This window comes from Durio zibethinus, chromosome 12 (genome assembly GCF_047325235.1).
Source record: "Durio zibethinus cultivar Kanyao isolate XHJ-2024 chromosome 12, ASM4732523v1, whole genome shotgun sequence".
Lineage (NCBI taxonomy): Eukaryota > Viridiplantae > Streptophyta > Magnoliopsida > Malvales > Malvaceae > Durio > Durio zibethinus.
The window spans coordinates 12,795,325-12,813,803 of record NC_143173.1 but is presented as its reverse complement, the minus strand read 5'-3'; the positions used below and the strand labels follow the sequence as shown (position 1 = coordinate 12,813,803).

Sequence of the window (18,479 nt, the reverse complement as noted above, 5' to 3'; positions counted from 1 at the left end):
CACAGACCTAAGAGGGAGTCCTGAATCCCACATCTAATATAATAGGAAGGTCACTGGGGTATAAAAGGGTTCACACCATCTCCGTCTTGTGAGGCGCCTTTTGTAAGACAAAACCGTGAGGCCAAGGGGTCAGAGCGGACAATACCTCACAAGGGTGTGAACCGTAACGAGAAGGCTGATCTGGGACGCCGGAAGGGTGAATGTCGGGGTCCCGGAGCCGCGCGGGTTCGGAGCTTAAGTCTCGACCCGTGACAAGTGGTATCAGAGCCAGCTTTAAACCGTTCGATCCACGTCGAGCGCCTCGAGGGAGGTAGGCAGGGTGGCCGACCTCCGTGACGAGGGCGTCACGAGGTTGGGTGCGAGAGAATGTCACGGACCTAAGAGGGAGTCCTGAATCCCACATCGAACATAATAGGAAGGTCACTGGGGTATAAAAAGGTTCACACCATCTCCGCCTTGTGAGGCGCCTTTTGTAGGACAAAACCGTGAGGCCAAGGGGATCAGAGCGGATAATACCTCACAAGGGTGTGAACCGTAACGAGAAGGCTGATCTGAGACACCGGAAAGGTGAATGCCGAGATCCCGGAGTCGTGCGAGTTCGAAGCTTAAATCTCGACCCGTGACAACTGCACTTAGCAAACTCAGGCAGGCTTTCTTTGATGAGCATTAACCACACACCCCTAATTATTGTTTTTAAAACTGAGAAATTGGTGGTTAGACAAGGGTCCAGCCATTTTAAGTATCAGCCTATGGACTTTTAACTAGTTTGCAAGTAACCCCAATTTGGGACCTGATCTCAATGCATTTTTGTGTAATTACTACTACTCTTAAAGGATGCAAGCTGTGCTCACATGAATGAGGTAGCTGTAGTGAATTGAATTGAAATTACTGCAGTCCATTATTAACATTGATAAGGGCTTTTGCCTTCTATGATGAACAAAAACACATGGCATATAAATTTACGATTTTATGTTTTTTTTTTTATATTGTTTTTGTATCATGTTATTTTTTTTTTCTCTCAAAAACAAACAATCGATGATCACAAGTTCACATAGAGAAAATCTTTTTAATTAATAACAAGGGATAATGTCTAAAATTATCACTTTCTTTATATAAATGGACCAATTTTTTTTATTTTTTAACTTCTATTATTTTATCATTATATATATTTTTATCTACAAAATACATAATTCTTAAAAAAAACAAAAAAAAAAAATCTTGATTCGAAACTAAAACTTTATGTCCTCTTGACCTCTCGATTACTAGACGGAGGCTTTATTAATTTACATAACATGCCAGGATTGGATTTAGACTTTTCAGTTTAATATTTCGGCTCACTTTTAAGGCCCAAATTATTATCCAAATTAGCCCAAAAAATTCTTAGGTCACCTTCAAGGCCCAACCTAAGCATTAATTAACCCAAATTATGATCCAACTAATTAGCCCTATGTAGCACTTCATCGCCCATATTATGATCCCAATTAGCCCAAAACTAATTAATCATTTTAGTACCTAAAAATCTTCATTTGCCATCTAATAGATTGTAAATAGTTTCAAAAACGTTTAATTTTGATGTTTCTTAAAAATTAAAAAAAAAAGTCATAGTCTAGAGAAAGTGTTACTGAAATTTAAATCTTAAAATGAAAGCATAAATTAATTGATTAAATTTTAAAATTCAAATTTAATTTAAAAAATCTAATTTTAACATTAACATTTCAAGATTATTAATTTAACCAAATTTATGATATTATGAGCTTGTCAAAAACTCTGAAAATTGATTATTTTGATTTTATTTATGTTTTTGTTTGTACAGGAAAAGCTGCAAGGGGCAGAAGGATTGACGGTGGTGTTGTTGAAGTTCGATATAATTGATGGGTTTTAAGTTATTTTGTTTATGTTTACGTCAAGCTGTGATTGGGATTTGTTTCTCGAAACTGAAGTTTGAGTCAATAGAGGAATCCCCCAAAGCAAGTTGCCCAAGGCTTCCGGCACTCCTTTGCTATTGCCCAAGGCCCATCCACTTCTTTCTGTACATACAGGGTAAACTAGCGATATCAATTTTATCTTTGTTTAATAAAAAAATTGATTTTTTTATTTGAATGAAGATATGGATAAATATTATATTGTGACTATAGAGATTGAGATTGATATAATTTTAAATTTTTATTAAATATGAGAATGAAGATAAGTAATATAATATTTATTTTGTATCTGTATTTTACGTATATATTTTTATATATTTAGTGTATAGATTTTTATTAAATAATATAAATTATTGTTTAGATTAATTAAAATTAATATATTTTTATTCAAAAAAATATATTAATATATGTATTTATAAAAAATTATCTAAATATACAAAATAAAAATTAAAAAAAAAATGTTAACAAAATTTTAATTTTTATCTTTTTTTTAATATGGGTATAAAGATTATCTATATATATATATATATATTAAATATCAGCAAAGATAAAAATAGAAATAAATTTAAAATACTCATTGGATATAAATACAGGGATTGTTATAATATGGAAATCCGAAAATGAGATAGGAAATACTCTACCATATCCATACCTTATCATTAATATCCCCAAGATAAATGAATAGAGGTTTTGATGAATTATTTGTGAATATATTTCATTTTTGTTTGTTTATATTTATTTGTTAAATTTAATAAATATTTTGAATAGTATTTATATATTAGTTTATTAAATGAATTAAATATGAATAGAGATTTATTTGGTTTATTTATATTCATGAACAAATTCATTTAAAATTCTTTTAAAACTTTTATTTTTTTGTTCATTTATTATTCATTTACTATTTGTTTATAATAATACTAATAAAATTATATTTTTATTTTTTATCTTAATCGTATTTTGAGATTTATTTATATTTGTTTGAGTTCATTTCTAGTCATTTAATGTTTGTTTATTTAAATTTATTTTATTATAGTTTATTTGTTATTCATTATATATATATTAATGAATATGTTTGTTTAATATTTGTGAATATATTTATTTAATTTAATTAAATCGAATATAAACCAAATGAAATCATCCTATATAGAACAATTTTTTTGTTAAGCACAAATCAAATATGAATGAAAACATTTTAAAAATAAATGAATAAACCGTGAACATATATTTATTCTTTCATATTCTATTCTTATACAACCCTATGCACAAACAAAACAAGAACATGCACAGAAAAAAGACAAAATAATTGTCTTAGGTTACTTCAAGCTGACATGTGGATCAGATTACTTCTTCCTGTTCTTTTCTTCCCTCTTCCATACATTATCTTAACATGACTTTAAGAAAGCAATCTCAATCTGTTTGCAAAAAAGAGGCCATAGAAAAAAGAAGGAAAAAAAATAAAAGCATGTGCATCAACTCCAAAGGGCTTAGTTGCCCATAACTATAGAACATTTCACAAACAGTTAAAAATACGCTTGATAGCTTGGAATCACATCAGCTCTGCTACAAAAAGTTTCAGACATTTTCCAAATCATTCTCAATTTTTCATTTTTTGTTTGGTGAAGATTGAGGTCTAAATTCAGTGTAAACACCAAAAAAATCCAAATCAGATCCAAATTTAGTATTATTTTTAAGCAATGTATATAAACCACGCATTTCCCTGAGTAGATAAAAATATAAATCTGCAAAAAAAATAAAGAAATAAATTTTTTGTGATCCAAAATTTCAATTGATAAGCTGATCTGGTGACAAAATTAGATCTTTGTCTATCAAGATGAGTAAACAAAATACAATGGATCAGTTTATTTCTGTGTATTTTATTATTATTATCAATTTTTTTTTGGTGGAATTTGTAATGTCTAAAGTGATGTATACAAATTTGGCATGTGTATGTGTTCACATGAACCATAGTCTTTTTTTTTTTTTTTTTGCTATATCACATCACATCATCAACTCTTATGAATATGATTTTTTTAAAATTAATTTTATCATATTGCAATTGGCTTGAAACCATAGTACAATATAATTAGTGAGTGGCATTAACTAAAATAAATTAACAAAAATATAATTGAAGATTTTTTTTTCTATCAATTTCCTTGCATGGAGAAGCCATTTCTTTATAAACACAATCACAACTCCCCAAAATTTGACCATGCATCACAACATTTTTCTTGAAGTTGCATTTAAACTATAAGCTATAATTTCATTCAACATTTGCAAATTTAATCCAATGGTATCTTATGCATGTGACATTGAGGGTCCACTATAGTTTTCTTTTAAAGAAAAATTGAAATCAAAGAAACAAATGATAATCATAAAATTATTTCAACTTAATCTTTTTTTTTTATATTTTATATTTATGATCATATAACATTAAATCATAAAATTAAAAGTTTAATACTCTATAAAAATTAAATTAAAATGATGGGTAACTTTGACTATCTTACTCTTAAGCAAGGGGAGGGAAAAACGAAATGATAATTATAAAAAATAATGCATGGAGGGATGTGTTAATGATTATGTTTTCTCCTTTAATTAGTGGCCATAAAGTGTGGCTGATCTATGAAATGTAATTGAAGAGTTTGAGAATGTGCTGCTACATGAAAATTATGCAAAGATCAAAAGATTAAAGAAAAAAAAATTAATGTGGGACACCATGTTCTTCTCTTAAGTCTTAAGTATCTCTGATTAATTTAATATATTATAAGGTAAGTACTAGACATTGCAAAAGGTTTATTTGTAACTCTTGTAGATGACTTTCGTAATGCAAATTGAAAAAAAAAAGTTTGAAATTTATATATTTTATTGGCTTGAATTTGTTTTTATATATTAATAGTGAAATTTTTTAATTTTATGAGTGAAGTTAAAAGACTACCGTATGTCTTTTTTTTAATTATTTTTATTTTTTACTACATCAAAATTTTTTTCTTTTTTGCTAATTTTGTTTGTAAAATGTAAAATTTTCATTATTAATGTATGTGACTATCAATATGATTTTTGTCATTTTGACTTATTTATATTAATTTTGTTACATATGGATTATTAATTATGTGGTAAACTTTAATTAAATCTATTTATACCAAACTTTAAATTTTGAACACTTCACCCTCTCAAAGAAGAATGTAATTGTTACCAAGAAGCAATAAGAAAAGCATGAAAGATGGATAGAGATGTAAGATTACTAAATATGTGAAAATTTCAGCCAAATGGGATAAATAACATGAAGATGCCAATTCCCAAATTACCAAACAATCTTTCAAAATCCTCCTTACCAAAATCTCCCATATTTTTAACCAATTAATCATGCAAATTTTGAAAAAAAACAAAACTATCAATCATGCCAGATTAGGATTAAAAAAAAAATAATGATGTAAACAAGAAATTTAACCCTTTTTAACCGCTAAATGTATAAGATCTTCTAAAGTTCATTTGGATTCTATGGTATCATTGCTGTCATAGAATTTAAGTTTTTTTTTTTTCTCTTAACTCCACTGTGGGATATATTTGGATAATACTTCATAAATGCAATTTGGAGAAAGAAGGATCTAATAGTTTATTATTGGCTCTTAGAACAGTCCATTATTATGTTTAAAATAATCAATTGCTTTTAATATAAAATCAAAACAAAAAAAAATTTGAATCAGAAAACAAATTCATTTTTAAATCATAACAATCGATTACTATGTTAAGATAGTAGTCTATCATATTTAATTTAAATATATATTTTTATTATTATAATATTTAATATTATTACTATTATTTTTAATTTTACCTAAATTAATCTCATACTGATCCAAATACAGTCTGAAAACCAATTATTAGTATAAAAAAATTTTGAATTTCAAAAGCAAATTAAAAATAAATAAACTACTAAACAAAGAAATACTTGACTCTTAATTGTTAAGTTTGTAATCAACCACAACAGGACAGGTGGCAGGTCTATTGCAAAACAGGACAAATGTCTCCAGCCATTGGGCCATTGCTTTCTAGTTGTTTACACATCTCTCATTGCCCTTTGCCTCTTCACCCCCTCCCAAAAAGTTTCAATTTATATATTTTTTAAATTTCCTTTCTCTGTTTTGAAAATAAATTTGATAATTTATTTATGTATATCATATAAAAAATTAAAATTTTTATATTTATTTATATTTATTTTAAAATTTTATATTAATATAAAAACATAAAAATATATTTTTTAATTTTATTAAATTTATATATAATAATTATTAAAATTTTAAATTATATTATTTTTTATTATATTCTTATTATGTTATTATATGACATTTTAAATTATTAAATTTAACTGCAACCTTAATAAATGCAGTTTGTCTTCAACATGCTCTACTCCTCTCTCCCACCCTTTTCTTTCTCTTTCCCTTTCCCTCTCGCTTTCAAAACCCAAACTTGGCCTCTTTATTAAATCTTCTCTGCCGAGCAACTTCCTCCCTCACTTCCTCTGCATTTCCCCCAGCTTTCCTCTGTTTTCCTCTGTTTTTTTTTTTTCTCATGGCCGAGCAGATAAATGACACTGAGTTTTGGCTTCCGGCGAAGTTTTTAACGGATGACGATGTTGTTATGGAGAAAGAGAACCTTAAGAACAAAACCAGTGGCAAAAACAACAAGGACTTGCTGATGTCGAATCATGGTTTCCCAACTGAATTCCCCCACGAGTTCGACTCCTTCTCTGCTCTCAGCTCCCCTGTTGAAACCATTGTTGGTTCTACTGAGTCTGATAAGAGTGACGAGGATGAGTTTCTTGCTGGGTTGACTTGCCGACTCGCTCACTCAACGAGTCAGAAACTAACCGTTCCTAGCCTCTCCCTGGACAAAAACGAGGTAAATAATTTCTGGGGTTTTCATGTTGAGCCTATTAAGCTTAGTACTTTTAGTCTTTTTGATTGACATTTGGGTTCTTTTTTGGGGTTTTGATTCAGAAAACTGTAGGTTGGGCGAGTTCGCCACAGTCGACTCTGAGTGGGCTCGGAGGCAGGTCAGGTTCTAGCAATGGCAGCCCATATGGCCCATCTCAAGTTCCTTCTCCTCCAACAACTCCTTTCAGCGCCGCCCAAAATGGCACTTGGGATCTCATATATGTCGTAGCTGGCCACGTTGCGAGGTTACAAATGAGCAATGAAGCACCCAAACACAACAACTTTTACCATGGAAGAGACATTTCCAAGACACGAAGTGATGCCTTCATGAAGAACTCAAGCTCTGGCTTGTATTCAAGTCAGAGTCTTTCTTATAATATTGCTCAAAGAAATCAGGTAAGCGTGCTATTCAAGTTGGAAGTTTTAACCTTGATTTTTTCCAACTAGAAAGATTTTTTATTTTATTTTATTTTCTGATCTGTTTTTAGGCTTATGGGGTTCTTTTTCTTTGTTTTGTTAGTATCATGGACGGCAGGAGCAGGTCTTAAAACCTCAGTGCAAAGCTGCTTTGGGGAGGCAAGTGAAGGCAAGCAACTGGCAAGCACAGCTTCATCAACAACAACAGCAGCAGCAGCAGATCCATAGAAGAGCAATGAAAAATGTTGTTAGGGTGACGCCTCTGGTGTTGCCTCAATGTTCATGGCCTCCACTTCAAGTTCAATCTAAGCAGCAGCCTCAAAAGAACTCTGGTTCTGGCATGAGAGCTGTGTTCCGTGTTGGATCTGGTGGTGTTAAAAGAGAGTGTGCTGGAACGGGTGTTTTCCTACCTCGTAGATATGGCAACAACACTCCTGAACCTTGCAAGAAATCAAGTACAGGCTTCCAGCTTTCTTTTGAGGTCTTTTAGACTCTTTATGCAACACATTTGGTTTTCAATTCTCTTCTCGCACTACTCAATAATTGGGGTTTTGCATTGTTCTTTCTGGTGTTAAACAGGTTGCTCAACAGCTCTTCTCCCAGCAAACGTTGTTCAAGCTTTCAATCTGAACTTCAATGATTCTAACAGGAATGTTCAGCCACATTTCAATGCCAGCTTTGCATCAAACCATGGTGAGTCCAGGATACCATTTTTACACTACCAAGCCTGATTCATTTTTAACCCATGTTAATTACTTCCGAGTTACTGAAATCCTGACGGTTCAATTCTGTAGATGCATTGGTAGCCAGAAGAAATGCAATGCTGACACAAGCAAGGAGAAATTATAGACCAGAGGGAGGCCTAAATCATGAAGCATGTCTACCCCAGGAATGGACTTATTAATCCCTGGAAAAATCAGTCCAAAATTATGTCCAATAGTGTTTGTTTTATTGGAGAAATGCCAGTATATGGTATTTTGGTTTATACAAGGAAAGAAATTCAAGAATGTGAATGTAGTTTAGGAACCAATAAAGATTTGATGATTGCAGCTTTTGGGGATTAGCCATAAGTAGAAGAAAATAGGAAACAAATAGGGGAAGGGATTTTTTTTTTTTTAATAAGAAATGGGTTTTTTTTTCCTTCTAATTTTAAGAGGGGAAAGGATTTGTCTTTGAAAATTGGCTGTTTTGGTTGGGGAAAAGAAAAAAAAACCAGAATTGTAGAAGAAAAATTCAAAACCCTCTTTGTAATATCCCTTTGCAATTGAAATATATTACTAATGATATATTTTCTTTAACCATTTAGGCTCAGTAAGTTCAATCAAATGAATGTTTTCGAATCAAGAACTTGATAAAACAAAACCTGTCAAAGTAGAAAACAGAGCATGAAACTGATATGGGATTTTTTTTAATGCAAAACAGTGGTAGAATCACTTACAATCTTAAGCCTTGAGGTCTTGTTACCCTTAATAAGTCTTCAAGGTCTTCCCTAAATATTTGTGCATTAAATGAATTAAATTTATTGGAGGATTCTTTAACACAGTGATTATCTTCTTGACTAAAAGTTCAGTTAATCAAATAATCAATACAAAAATTTGTTTCTGAAGATGCGTTGAATTCTACACTTTTAATCTTTATTGATAAACCATTTACATTGATGAATAACATAGTAAAGAGAATCTTTTACATTAATAGAACGTATAATCCTTTGAACCGTCAATAGAGAATTCGATTCAATAAACCTCATTTAAAATCTTTGTCCCAATCCTATCTAAATTGCATACAATTTGGTTTTAAACATTAAATCATATCTAATTTTTTAATAAATTCATATATCTAATAATCATTTGAATTTCATACTATATCACATATATTTAAATTACTTAAATTAAAAGATACAACGCCTTTCACGTTAATTTTAATAAAAGTAGATGGAATTTGCCTTTTCTTTATTAAATTTTTTTAAAACATGAAATTAACTTGAACAAATCCAAAAAAAGAAACCCAATTTTGTGCTACTAAGACTATTTTATTCTTATTAGATAAAAGTAAAGCACAAAAGCAAGCACCAAAATTGCTATCTTTGCGTCAGCGTGAAGTAGCGGTGGTGGGGACAAGGACATGAAGAAGGGATAGAAGATAAAAATTGCCGTACGTTTTTGCCTTGATTTTTATTGGGACCCCATTTCTTTGTTTTTTGCTAGGTAAGTATCAATATAATTTATTTTTTAGAACACTAAAAAATGCCCATTTAATTTTTAATTTTTTTCCCAATTCTTTGTCTTTGTTTTTGAAAAAAATTATACATAAGACAAAACATATTTGGTTCTAATTCTTAGTGCTTTTTGAATTTAATAATAATTATATTATTATCTTTTGATTTAATTGATATATCATTAAAATTAATATTTAATAATTAGGAATTCAAAAAAATTTATAAGTATAATATCTTTTTTAATTAAATAAATAATATGATAAGAGGAATTTAAGGGTAAATTAAGAATTTTTAAAAAATAGTAATTGTACTTTCGCTCATCCTTTGGGCAATAGGGTAATTTATGTATTAATTATTGATTCAAAATTCAAAAAATTAAAATTCATAACTTGGGTATTAATTATTTATATATTGTTAGTGTATAAATTTTATATATTGTTAGTGAATTAAATGATGATAATTTGAGTATTAATAAATTATCATTATTTGATTCACTGATAATCTATAAAAATTTATATACTGACATTGTATCAAATATAAACTTAAAAAATACACATATTGAATTTGAATGTTAGATTTGAGATATTTGATGTTTACTTATTTTTAATTAAGATAGTATTAATTATCAGAAGCAGGCTTTATCTGGTTTTGGTTTGGATGCTGCAAATGGAAGAAAATGGTGGAGACTTATTTTGATTGAGGTTTTAATTAGCTACTGTTCTGACTAGATCTTTGTTCTCTTAATCAATTCAGACAGGCTTTGTCTAATTGTCTTGTTTCTCTGCACAAAGCAAAACAACAATTTTTTTTTAATCTCAAAGACTGCATAGAGTATTATTACCATGTTAATTACAGTAATTATGGAGTATGATTTTAGAGAATATCAATAGGTTTCTGTTTATTAATTGATTGTTAATCGTTTAGCAAACCACTGATAGTCAGTAAAGCCAAAGCAATCTATGCATAAAACTACAGTGTTATGATCTGTTGGATATTGAAACAGTATAATATTTACTTGCTCAAGCCTTTTTTTTTTCCCCCTTTTTCTAAGGAAATGCTATCACTTAAATTGTGAGTCAACTGAAAAAAAATGGTGAGAGTGGTTGAAGAGTAGTTCCACAAGTTGGGATCTCAATTCAAAATTTCAGGTTCAATGGCTCTAAATTGATCCATTTGAAATTTGTTTTGAAAGCAAACAAACCTGCCTATCAAAGATTCAAATCATGAAAATTTGAGAGTATCAGCACGTGGGGTTGCTCCAAATCCTTTCAAAAGATCAGATGTGACCTCATGAAAGTGATATTCTTAGCTACATTTCTTCTGTTTCGGGGGGTTTTGCAATCCAAATTCTTCTTGATTTAGGGCCTATATTCAGCCGTTAGTTCGGTTGGTAATAAGTCCAATTAGGTTCTAATCAAAAAAATATTTGCAGTCAATCTTTTCTTCCTAATGCTCTTAGCTAGTAATATCTTTTTTATTTTTTATATAAAAAATTCAAAGTAGATAAATTATTTAATTTTTTAAATCAAGATAAAATATATCGATTTAAAATAAGTGAATGAAAATCATGCATTAAGTATTTTTTTGCTTATTAGGGAAGCAGGAACATGAATCAGTTACATATGTCAGCTTTGGAAGACTTGCAGCAATCTGAAACTGAACATTACTCTCCAGTCATCCACAAAAGTGACCGGAAGATCTTTCATTAGTTGGTGGCTGGTATGGTGAATCAAAGCAAAGCCTCTTCAGGGCTAATATGGAGCAGTTTCTAAGAACTTGAACAATCTGCATTGGAAGCACTGCACCAAGAACTTGGGGTTCCACTTTTCCCAATTGGTCCATTTCATAAAGCTTTCCAGTGCCTTCAAGTAGTTCATTAACACAAGACCAAAGTTGTATTTCCTGGTTAAACAAACAAGAATCGAAGTCAGTTATCTATATTAATGTTAGCTTTGGAAGTCCTGAAGTACTAACAGCAAGCAATTAAATGGGCAACGATTTTTATGGGTAGTTAGGCCTGGATTAATCTATGGTTCAGAGTGGACTTGAACCATTGCCAAATGGGTTTTTGGAAACATTGGGTAGGAAGGGAACAGGTAGTTAAATGGGCTCCTCAATAGTGGGAGCCTTTTCAACTCACAATGGCTGGAACTCAACTTTGGAGAGTGTATGTGAAGGGGTCCCTATGATTTGCATGCATGCCTTGTTTCACTGACCAGAGGGTTAACACAAGATATGTAAGTGAGATTTGGAGGACTGGTTTGCAATTAGAGAATGGGCTAGAGAGAGAGTGGAAATAGAGAGGAAAATCGAAAGATTGATGGTGGACAAAATGTTGTATATCAAGGACACATAAAATCTATGCTTGAGTCAAGTTGGTTCGTCAAGACAATCTCTGGATAGCTTGGTTCATCACAATTTATCATTGGAATCACTCCCTTTCCACACACAATAACAAGTTCTCAAGTAGAATTTGCTTTGTTTTATTAGAAGATTGAATAAGCCTATCAAGCCCTAAAGTCAATAGCATTGGATATTTACTTACATTTACTCACTTTCCAATGTTATGAATGCCAATTGCAGAACAATATGTTTCAGTGATTTGCTTATTGGAATAAAAAATTTGTGTATTAATTCAAAGAATGGAACCAAAATTTTGATTGAAAAAAAAAAATCAAGACCCATAACTTCTTCACATGGCCGATTGGAATGGCAACCTTGCTAATATAGAAGCAATAGCAAAGTCATTTATGTTTGAGTTTATATTTAGTATATTGTTAGTATATAGATTCTATATACTTTTAATGAATCAAATTATGATACTTCATTAATGAGTAAATATCAAACTTTAAAAAAATATACATAAATTAAATTTTTTTAAAAAGATTTACTCATTAATGAGAGATATTATCAACTGATTCATTTTATTGATAAATTATTATCATCTGATTCATTAACAGTATATAAAATTTATATATTGATAATGTATCAAATATAAATTCAATATTTATTATTATCGGTTTCCAATTAGGTCATTATCATTGCCTATTAGCCCTTATATTTGTCATTTAGGTATCTTTCTTTAGAGTTAAACATCTGTTTGAATTCATACATAACACGAAAAGAAATTGCAGATTTGTAATTGAGTTCATGTATAACAGTTAATCAGCTCTCCTTGCAATTGTGATGCAGCTGCTTTTATTAGTCTCCAGGACATTGTATACAGCAAGCAGGTTCTTCATATCACTTTCTAGAAAGCTTGATTAGCTTCAAATTATCATTCCAATCAGACTCGGGATTAGTCTAATGTATTTTTCTTTTTCATTAATTGGAAATTTGTGATTTATATATCATATTTTCGAAATTCTTTGCAAATTATGCAGCTTTACCTAAAAAAATTTATAATTATAATCTGTTAGTGCAAAAACAGAAAATTTGAAATATTTACTTCTCGTAAATCTGAAAATTTGAGAACGTGTAACAATGCCATTTTTCTTAAGATTTTATTTGTTCTTATGGTATTATTTGCTTAGTAAGAGTGCAAAAGGATAACTGACAATAAATTTCAAAGATACAATAAAATTTAATAATAGATTACATTTTGCATTAATGAAATTAATTCATTGAACATTCACCGACGTATTATAAAATCATTAAACTTTTATGAGATTTTCTACATCAAAACTTTATAAAAAAAAAATCAAAATTTTATTGAAGAAAGAGGGAGAGTATTGATAATTGTTTCTTGTATCTTCTCATAAAACCAAAAAAATTTATATAATCAATTAAGTGTCTGATTATTCTATAGATATAACTGTTTATTTTGAATAGACAAAAATTATCTTTTTTTAACAGTTAAAAATTATTTATTTTAAACAAATTTATTTATCTATTTTATACAAATTATCTATTCTTATCAATCTATCTATCTATTTTGGATAAACTTAATTGTTTGTTTGATTTAGATAGGCTTTAACTAATTAAACACTTAAATAATTAAAAATTAAAAAATAAATAAAATATTACTTTTTTTACTGCACTACTAAATGTCAAATGGAATTAATTAAATATTAATATTAATTATTTAATTAATGCAAAACGTGCCAAACTTTAAAATCCACACCTATAATCCATCGCCCACTTAAATTCAACTACAGTGAACTTTTACACTTTTTAATTTAAGTGATTATTTTATTTACTTTTTTTTTCAATGTAAAATTATTTCTTATATTTTATTTTAAAAAATTCTAACATAATCAAATATGTTAAATTAAATAAACATATCAACCGACGAAATTAGCATATGATTTGATAAATTCAATAGAAATTAAATCAAAACTCATGCAGTATGAAAGTTGAATTTGAGATCTCAAAATGTCACGACCAACTCCAACCGTCTGAGCCCTGTATTAATTGTCTATGGATGTACTGATAGAGACAATTCCTCCTTGTCCATTTCTCACATGGCCCTATTCTTTTTATATTTTTTATTGAAATTCGATTAACAGATAAGATTGCGTCAAATATCTTATTTATGAAGTCATCACGTATGTCATGAAACTCTATAAGTTTGTTAGATGATTTATGGTATGGTAACTGGAATCAAGAGCAATACTCTTAAAAGAAAATGAAAGGTCATGGAGTCATACTCTTTCCGATGCCATTTCAAGGCCATATAAATCCCATGTTCAGCTTGCCAACATCCTCCATGCCAAGGGCTTTTCCATTCCATACTCAGTTCAACTCTCCCAACCCCTCAAACTACCCTCATTTCAGATTCTATTCTATACCTGATGGATTATCAGAAAATCATGCCGTGCCATCAGATTTTAATCATATTGTAACCCTCCTGGAAACCCTCAATTCGAATTGTGTAACTCCTTTTCGTGATTGTTTGGCTAAGCTGCTATCTGTCAACTTGGAAGATCACATTGCTTGCTTAATTACTGATGCTTTATGGCACATTACACGAGCTGTTGCTGATGGCCTTAAGCTTCCAAGGATTGTGTTATGGACCGGTAATGTCTCTTCTTTTCTTGTTTTCACGTACATACCATTTCTGTGCGAAAAGGGTTACCTCTCAGCGCAAGGTACAGATCATTTGTCTAGCTTCTAGTCACAGCAATAGGTTTAGAAAACCAGAACTAAGAATTGTCATCAGAGTGCAATTTTTATCGAGATCATTTTTCTGAGGTAGTTCTATGGTGTTCTGATAGGATTCAGATTTTGCTAGAGAAACTTGATGACGAATCGAAATGTCACAAATCTTAGTTTCTTCTGACTGCATTATTTTTTCTCCAAAAAGAAGCTATAAAGTTCATGTTAGCACATAAATATTAATTGTAATTGTTACAGCCTAGCTTTAAGCAAATGTTAAATGTCATCCTTTTTATTTATGCAATAAAAATTACTGAAATGTTGAATATAATTGCTTCTCAGACTCTCAAGCAGAAAACCAAGTCCCAGAGCTTCCACAACTCAAATTCAATGACATTGTTATGTTTGAAAGAGATGATCTGGGAAGATTACGTCAATTCATTGCTATTGTAGTTCAAGAAACCAAGGCTTCTTCAGGAATTATATGGAACTCCTATGAAGGCCTTGAACAAGAAGCTCTAACAAAATGTTCCCTGTACTTTTCTATCCCAGTTTTTCCAATAGGTCCTTTCCACAAGTGCTTTCCCGCCTCTTCCAGTAGCTTATTGCCTCAAGACCCGAGCTGCTTATCATGGTTAGACAAACAAGCACCTAACTCCGTGATTTATGTTAGCTTTGGAAGTGTAGCGGCTATAAATGAGACAGAATTCTTGGAGATAGCTTGGGGGCTGGCCAACAGCAATCAACCCTTCTTGTGGGTGGTTCGACCAGGGTTAGTCCATGGCTCAGAGTGGCTTGAACTATTGCCAAATGGGTTCCTAGAAATGGTGTGTGAAAGAGCCTACATAGTGAAATGGGCTCCCCAACAGGAAGTGCTAGCTCACCCTTCAACGGGAGGATTTTGGACACACTGTGGTTGGAATTCAACCCTGGAGAGTTTATGTGAAGGGGTTCCTATGATTTGTCAGCCATCTTTTGCTGACCAGAAGATAAATGCAAGATATGTAAGCCATGTTTGGAGAGTTGGGGTGCATCTGGAATACAAGATAGGGAGAGGGGAGATAGAGAGGGCTATCGGGAGACTGATAGTGGAAGCAGAAGGACAGGAAATGAGAAGCAGAATCATGTCATTGAAGGAAAATGGGAATCTTTGTCTAAAACCTGGAGGTTCATCCTACAAATCTCTGGACAATTTGGTTAGTTACATACAATCATTGTAGTCTATTAAGGAGTATGGACCACTATTTGTGTTTATCTTTATTCCTTGCAATACTTTAATTTGATTGCCATTGGTTATCTCTTCATGTTCTTCTCCAAGCTCTATATTTGGCTTATCATTAAGCTCACCATGAAAAAAACCCAATTCTGCATTGAATTTCGGGAAAAACAAAGGTACTTAGGTATATTATGCACTTTGGAAGATAAGGCAAAGCCCCTGGAATTCTTGCTTCAACACATTGCTAGTCATCTGTCATCATTATTAACATTGGTTCGAAAGGGATCTACGATCGTTTGTATTAGGGGCCAAAAAGAATCTAGTAGTGAAACAATATTGTAGCACGGAGATAAATAAAGACATCGTAGGCGTAGAGATTTAAATTCGTTGAATATTAATATAATTTTAACAATGATAAGAAATGTGATCCAATAATTAACATTTAATAACGGGTATATTTGTACCTACTATCACAAAAAACATTTCTTATCATGATATTATCAATAAATTTAAGATTTTATATATTTATAAAATAACTGTTTCATATCAAATGCGATAAACACTTTAAATATGAAACATATATTTGTTTTTATTAAATTTATATGTAATTTTATTAAAATTTTAAATTATATTTTTTTTATATATTTTTTCATATGACTTTATGTTATATCAATGTGTGTAACAACGTCTCTTCTTTTCTCTATTTTTCAAAGGCCATTAATTAGATTATTCAACAAATGCTTTTCGCCATAAAATTGGTTGAAGAAATGAATATACGAAACAATTACGTTTTTATATTATTTAAATTATATTACATAATCATATTATTAAAGAAATTAATTATTTATTATACATCATGTAATAAATAATTAAAATTTTTAATAATATGATTATATAATTTGATTTGAATAAAAAAAATATATTAAACGATATTATTTCACACAAGAGTTTGTTTTTTCCATTTCGGGTTGAACATCGTCGCTGAACTTTTGTTGGTATTAATAATGAATACAGTAAAATTTTTTCCACACCTCTTATCTCATCTTATCTTGACATGAGGATTAGAACAACTTATATGCTTAGAACTTTTCACAAAAAAAGGAAAACTTTTCTTTAAACATTTAGGCTCAAAAGTTCAATCAAAATGAATGTTTTCGAATCAACACTTGATAAATCGAAACCTGTCAAAGTAGAAAATAGAGCATATGGGATTTTTTTTTTATGCAAAACAGTGGTAGAATCACTTACAATCTTAAGCCTTGAGGTCGTCTTACCCTTAATAAGTCTTCGAGGTCTTCCCTAAATATTTGTGCATTAAATGAATCAAATTTATTGGAGGATTCTTTAACACATAGTGATTATCGTCTTGAATAAAAATTCAGTTAATCAAATAATCAATACAAAAATTTGTTTCTCAAGATGCGCTGAATTCTATACTTTTAATCTTCATTGATAAAACTATTTACATCCATGAATAACATAGTAAAGAGAATCTTTTACATTAATAGAACGTGTAATCCTTTGAACCGTCAATAAGAAATTCGATTCAATAAACCCCATTTAAAATCTTTGTCCCAATCCTATCTAAATTGCATACAATTTGGTTTTTAACATTAAATCATATTTAATTTTTTAATAAATTTAAAATTTAATAATCATTCGAATTTCATACGATATCACGTATACTTTAATTACTTAAATTAAAATATATAACGTCTTTCACGTTAATTTTAATAAAAGTAGATGGGATTTACCTTTTCTTTATTAAATTTTTTTAAAACATGAAATTAACTTGAACAAATCCAAAAAAAGAAACCCAATTTTGTGCTACTAAGACTATTTTATTCTTATTAGATAGAAGTAAAGCACAGAAGCAAGCACCCAAATTGCTATCTTTGCGTCAGCGTGAAGTAGCGGTGGTGGGGACAAGGACATGAAGAAGGGATAGAAGATAAAAAAGGTCAAAAAATTGTGGGATGAAATTTGCCGTACGTTTTTGCCTTAATTTTTGTTGGGACCCCATTTCTTTGTTTTTTGCTAGCTAAGTATCAATATAATTTATTTTTTAGAACACTAAAAAATGCCCATTTAAATTTTAATTTTTTTTCCAATTCTTTGTGTTTGTTTTTGAAAAAAATTATACATAGGACAAAACATATTTGGTTCTACTTCTTAGTACTTTTCGATTTTAATAGTCATTATACTATTATCTTTTAAAATAATTGATATATCATTAAAATTGTTATTTAATGATTATAAATTTGAGAAAATTATGCATGTAATATCTTTTTTAATTAATGTAATATATATATATATATATAATATAACAACATACACAAACAAGTATGTCATATAAGTATTTATGTGGACAACTTTTTTAAGTGACACATAGGATAGTTTTTTTAAAAAATAATATAATTTTTTTTAGTTACAAATTAGATAAATTAAAAATTATAAAAAATTAAGTTTATTCAAACCTTTCAACAATATTTTTATCTTGATTTAAAAAATTATTTTTTAAAAAAATTTGCATAAGACATTAAAAATTCAAACAAATTTATGTAAGATTTGAAAAATTTTAAAAATTTTCATCCTAAATCTTTAAATAATAAAATTATGAAAATGATTATATCTATTTGAACTCTAATTATTAAATTTATATTTCAAATAAATGTAAAAAATTT

General features: G+C 29.8%; 1 protein-coding gene and 2 pseudogenes across 3 annotated transcripts; all 3 read left to right on the top strand.

Moving 5' to 3' along the window:
• Nucleotides 1–6,311: 6,311 nt before the first annotated feature.
• Nucleotides 6,312–8,576, top strand: LOC111296271 (uncharacterized). 2 transcript variants are annotated; one of them, XM_022890478.2, is made up of 5 exons: nucleotides 6,312–6,815; nucleotides 6,914–7,246; nucleotides 7,371–7,722; nucleotides 7,847–7,960; nucleotides 8,062–8,576. In XM_022890478.2, exons 1-5 carry the CDS (start codon nucleotides 6,486–6,488, stop codon nucleotides 8,169–8,171), a joined length of 1,239 nt encoding a protein of 412 aa, XP_022746213.2. In that variant the 5' UTR covers nucleotides 6,312–6,485; the 3' UTR covers nucleotides 8,172–8,576. The 2 variants fall into 2 exon arrangements, 1 of the variants encoding a protein (XP_022746213.2); XR_002690946.2 differs by having other exon boundaries at nucleotides 6,349–6,815; nucleotides 7,371–7,748; nucleotides 8,062–8,200.
• Nucleotides 8,577–11,050: 2,474 nt separating this feature from the next.
• LOC149515714 (UDP-glycosyltransferase 76F2 pseudogene) lies at nucleotides 11,051–11,937 on the top strand (annotated as a pseudogene).
• A 2,157-nt stretch (nucleotides 11,938–14,094) lies between these two features.
• On the top strand, nucleotides 14,095–15,883 carry LOC111297324 (UDP-glycosyltransferase 76B1-like; annotated as a pseudogene). The gene is made up of 2 exons (XR_016325917.1): nucleotides 14,095–14,572; nucleotides 14,922–15,883. The product of XR_016325917.1 is annotated as a UDP-glycosyltransferase 76B1-like (transcript).
• The last annotated feature ends 2,596 nt before the right edge of the window (nucleotides 15,884–18,479 follow it).

What these genes read in the sequence shown, in the direction of transcription:
- LOC111296271 (XM_022890478.2), top strand. Translation starts at nt 6,486, where the DNA reads ATGGCCGAGCAGATAAATGACACTGAGTTTTGGCTTCCGGCGAAGTTT. An exon ending in TCTCCCTGGACAAAAACGAG is followed by an intron (nt 6,816 to 6,913) that starts GTAAATAATTTC and finishes GTTTTGATTCAG; the next exon opens with AAAACTGTAGGTTGGGCGAG. An exon ending in CAGCTTTGCATCAAACCATG is followed by an intron (nt 7,961 to 8,061) that starts GTGAGTCCAGGA and finishes TCAATTCTGTAG; the next exon opens with ATGCATTGGTAGCCAGAAGA.